The sequence below is a fragment of the Penaeus japonicus genome, unplaced genomic scaffold (assembly GCF_977035675.1).
Source record: "Penaeus japonicus unplaced genomic scaffold, GWHDUDI00000001_assembly GWHDUDI00000017, whole genome shotgun sequence".
Classification (NCBI taxonomy): domain Eukaryota; kingdom Metazoa; phylum Arthropoda; class Malacostraca; order Decapoda; family Penaeidae; genus Penaeus; species Penaeus japonicus.
In genome coordinates, this window is record NW_028234419.1 from 25,347,246 (window position 1) to 25,352,245 (window position 5,000).

At 40.3% G+C, this 5,000-nt stretch overlaps 1 protein-coding gene and 1 long non-coding RNA gene across 2 annotated transcripts in view; both read left to right on the forward strand.

Annotated features, from left to right (window-relative positions):
* LOC122258659 (uncharacterized) overlaps window positions 1–5,000 on the forward strand; it is a 7,787-nt gene that overhangs the window by 317 nt on the left and 2,470 nt on the right. The window contains exons 2-3 of the mRNA XM_086546190.1: window positions 119–391; window positions 2,330–2,750. Coding sequence (XP_086402316.1) covers window positions 119–391; window positions 2,330–2,750 — 694 coding nt within the window. The remainder of the gene's footprint in view (window positions 1–118; window positions 392–2,329; window positions 2,751–5,000) is intronic.
* The window catches only part of LOC122258660 (uncharacterized), a 3,094-nt gene continuing 850 nt past the window's right edge, over window positions 2,757–5,000 (forward strand). The window contains exon 1 of the long non-coding RNA XR_006223706.2: window positions 2,757–5,000. This exon is cut by the window's right edge and continues 597 nt beyond it. This is a non-coding gene — a long non-coding RNA (uncharacterized LOC122258660).

Genomic DNA, 5,000 nt, shown 5'->3' on the forward strand with positions numbered 1-5,000 from the left:
GGGTTGGCTGAGGTCAGGTAATGCAGGCATCTTCCTGATAACGCATGGGTTTTGATGTTGCAGGTCCTTCCAATTATTGATATTTATGAAAACTGGTCTAATTGTCTCACGAAAACAGTACATAGAGTTGGAGAGATGGGGAGTGCCGGTTGAGAAGAGGCAGTACAACTGGATACAGCGCCCTCCGCCGCCAGAGTTCCATCGGGACTCCTCCACCACTGGCCCCAAGCCTGTCCAGGGCCAGATCTCGGGTGCACAGCCTCAGTTGGCAGACCCTGGGGTATCTAGCCCAGGCTCTCATCCAGGGACTCCCCCTGGCGGCTTGTCCCAGCCGAGAGGGGGGGGCAGCCCCAGGGGCTCCCTTGGCCCTCCTCCGGGCTCTTCTAGTGCGGTACGTGTTACGGTTTGTGTGGGCGGCCACCTACTCTCTCACGTCTGGCAGTCGTTGCCTCAAGCCCATTAGCTCACTGACAATAAGCCATGGTGTGTCACAGAGAAGCTACGGCCAGTCTGTCGGGTCTCCATTCTTGGCTTTACCTAGATAGTGGAGGGGAAAAAAAATGAAAACCCTAGTAGCTGTAGTTTTCTGTGAGGCATCATATCCCCATATGGTATTCATTTAAAGTTTGTGAACGGCTTTGCCACTACAGTAACTATTTTCCCAGTCAGTGGAGAACCACTATCATTGCTTGCAAGATATGAAACTTTTCAAAAGATATTAATTGGCTTCCCAGCTAGCCTTTACCAGAATCTCAATTAACCATCTTCACATTAGAAATTATTGCAATTTTATCTCTTTCTGATCTTTTGCTAGGCAATGCTGTCCACAATCACTTGAAGGTTCTTAGCCCTTGTTGCTGCACCATTTGTACATGCTACAAAAATTAGCCTTGACAGTTTTACTTTAAATATTGGTAGCACAGTACCAAGAAGGTGCAGCAACGAATGGAGAAAGGCCATTAGTCTTGTCATCAGTGACCTGGTGTAGCATGTACTGTACTTGCATGAAACTGTAGTCTTGGCTTTTGTAGAGTTATGGATTGTCACTCTATTTTTTCATGAAGAGACGACATAGAAGATTTCTTTCTAGCTTCACCACAGTAAAACAAAAAAAGACAAATTTGATTTTTTGCTGTTCATTCACAAACTCCAAAATTCAATTGTTCCTTACTCTGTCAGTTCAAACCAATAAACAAAAATAAGCAAAACAAAAAGAGAAGGTGGCCATACCCCAAACTTTTAGTGTCCACATCGGTAGGCAGCCAAGATGCAAGGTTTGAAATTCGCTGCCAAAGAAGCTGTAGACCCGTCTCAGAGGCATGGAGGATAGAGACAAGACAGTAGACAAGCACCGGAACCAGCTCAGAAGACGAGATGGCATCTAGAAGACTTGACACCAGTCCTCTCCACGCTGACAAGAGGTGGCAGTGTTTAGTATTAGAGGCCATGTGTTATTTTCTGGTTACATAGTTACAAAGCTTGGATTTTTATTTTTTTATTTTTTTTATCTTTATTATTATTTTTATTATTATTGTTATTATTATGATCTTTTTATCTTTTACTTTTTTGTATTATTTTTTGTTCTTTTCCCCTCCCTTCTCTTCTTGCACATCAGATCTGCCCTTGATGTTATGCATGCCCTGACTATTGTCTTAGACACAAGGGCAGATCCCCCTGTTGTGCAGCTGGGAATGCAAGCTCACAAAAAAGTAGGTAATACCGAACAAAATTTCATGAAGTAACCTCAAAGTAAAGATGGTAGTTTTTACTTGTGGGGTCTCGTATGATTATTTTATATGCTGTATTATGATATGATTTGTATATGAGGAAATACTAAAGGACTCCTTTTTTTTTTTTCTTTTTTTTTCATCACCACACAGCAGGGCTTTAAGCTAAAGAGTTATTCATTGTACATCTGGATTCACCCCTGCTGAGCAGATATCTGATTCTAAACAGTGAAAATTTGGTTGAAGATGCAAATGATTTCTTTGACCGTTTTCCAAAATCTTGGTGCTACCCTGCTCTCTCTAAATATTGGTGTCACTTCCTGGACTTTGTAGTAATTTCTGTCTTCTTTTCCTGTTTTATGTTTCTAGGCCAAAAAAGAAAAAAAAAAAAAGAAAAAAAAAAGTTGCTGTTTCCATTATTTTAGAATTAATGTGTTCATTAGTTAATTTGTTGTTTTTTTTTTCAATTTGTTTGTAGGGGTTGTTGCTATTATTGCCACAAAAGAAATAATGGAACCTGCAAAATATTTTGGTCTCTTTCTTTCACATTTTGCAGCACCTGCAAAACACCCCTACTAATTGTCCATCCTTTTTCTTTGCAGGCAGAGGATAGTGTTGAAAGTCGGGTAACTTCAGGTAAGGTGAGTGAGGAGCCAGCCTCGGCAGCCAACAGCGCCATACCAAAGACGTCGACAGTGGTGACAGGGCCCACAGCAACTGCTTCTGACGCCTCCTGTGACGGAACTATCCCCTCCTGTTATGCCCCCCTTCAGCTCAAAATCGGTGTCGCCAGGCAGGGGGGCAAATCACCTCACGCCCTCACCCAGCGACGCTCAGTGGCGGCCAGTGAAGGTGTCAACTCTGGCGATGCCAACGCCCTCAGATCCCCCCCAGTGGACCAGTTCACCCATTGGAGCCACAAGCCCCAAAGGAACGGGGCCTGGGAGCGTCTCCCCCCCCTCAAAGCCGCAGCCCACCACCAGCTTCTAGAGGATCAGAAGAGTAGGCAGTCTGTCATAAGAGGTACTGAGAGAGTGTGCGATTGAGTGGTTGCTTAAGTGGTATTGTAGGTTGGCTTATGAATGACTGCATTTATGTGAGAGAGAGAGAGAGAGAGAGAGAGAGAGAGAGAGAGAGAGAGAGAGAGAGAGAGAGAGAGAGAGAGAGAGAGAGAGAGAGAGAGAGAGAGAGAGAGAGAGAGAGAGAGAGAGAGAGAGAGAGAGAGAGAGAGAGAGAGAGAGAGAGAGAGAGAGAGCATTCAAGGAAAAAAAGTGGTGCAGGTGACTCTTCTAAGACATTTGGGGTGAAGTGTAATTTCTAAAAAGTTGCCTACAGGATAGCTTGCAGCTTCAGGGTTTTCCATATTAGATATCAACTCTCTTTTCCTTTATCTATCAGTTTTTATCCTCTTTCACACAGAAAATGCAATGTGCTAACTCTTGTATTTCTCATTTCAAATAACATTATCCCCATCCTCATAAAAAAAGTAAACATTAAATGTTTTAACCCTAGTTCTTGCAGATGCAGTCAAGTATAGCCTTAATGAGAAAATTCCATGCCTTCGCCTAAAACACAAACATATGCTATTTTATGTCAAGAAGCATACACAGGGAACTGCATCTATAGATATTGTTGATACAGTGAAAAAATATAACTTCTAAAGTAGCCTTCTAAAATCTGATATGTCTTACCTTCCAAAGTCATAATACCATTATGGAAATTATAAGATATTCATACCAAGTAATTCTAGAATCAAAGAAAGTTTTTAACATTTGTGTGCTAACACTACACAAATTGATGCTTTATTCAGCAAAAGAAGAGAGCTCATCCTGAATCAGTCAAATGCTTCCACAATAGTTTCTATTCTTTCCACATTTGGTCTTCTTACTCTTTGTGCCTTCACACATGTTGCATTTATAAAGACTCTGATTAATCTTTGGACCCATAATAAAGGTATTGAAAACTGTAAAGTTTGTCAACTATAGGCTAATATGCTTATGCAATAACTTGCACAAAATTCAGTTAAAGCTCGGATTAGGAAAGGGTGAAAGACATTGAGTTTGTAGTCAGAATGAGTAGCTGCATGAACACTTTATATAAACTAGTCATCCATGTTTAGTAGCATGAATGTTTGACTACAGGGCCAAGTTGGCAAAAAAGAAAAAAGAAAAGAAAAAAAAAAGTCAGTAGAGTCTGCTCACATAGAAGCAATTTTGTGACCTAGGGGAAGCAGTGCTCATTTAAGAAGTGTGTGAAAAACCTCATCCTTAAAGTCAGTTATTTTGTGTTATCATTGCCAATCTTGGGGATTTGGATTGAAGTCTTAATATTTTCCTTGCTTAAGGACCCAAGTCACTTTTTCCAGGGGAGGCATTGTATATAGAGTACATATTTTATATTTATTTATCATGGTTTATATTGATATTATTTTATACCACTAAAGAGTATCTATAAGACCTAATGCATTGATATGGGTTTAGTAATGTGTATTGTTGTTTTGCTTTTGCCCGCAGGATTAGAGAGATATTCTGAATTACATTGCCTCTTTTACCTTCTAAAGGCCACACTTGACAGTTAACAATCACATTTCCATGGCCTGAGAGCTCCCTTTCAATTATAACAATAAGAGTAATTTATTAAAATGTGATATTTTTCTAGTGTTAACAATTGGGAGAAATAATAACATGTGTTCCACCATCACCTCATCTCATACCCCCTTCCCTGTTTACGTTCAGCTTAAAATCACTACCATTTTAGGAGACTCTTTTGTTAACCACTTGGTCATGGGTAGCCTACCACATTAAGCTGGAATATTTGTAGTTGATGGAGAATTTGCTGATAGGTGTTGTTGGTCCAGGAAGATTTCTATTGAAAACTTAGATTCTGGTCCCTTCTTTTGAGATGTTGGGATAGCAATTCCTTCTGGAATCGTTGTAAATTCTGAGATCCTTTTTTGATGGCCTTGTAGTTAATACGATTGATATAATGTTCTAGTTGTTGATAACCTTTTATTATAGGGAATATATACCACCCCTCCCAATAACCCTCCAGCTGCAAGTTCAGCTGTAAAAGACAGACAAGAAAATGGACAAGAAGTTGTTTGAAGTTCTTACCCAAAAGTTTCAGGGATTTGAATAATGGAAGAAACCAAAGACTATATACAAAAGATAGGAAATAGTCCGAATCAGTATGCCAGGTCTTCGAAAGTTCCCCCCCATGTGTGTAAGTGGACATGTTGCTGAGTTAGGCTTATTTATGTAACGTCTTGTTTAG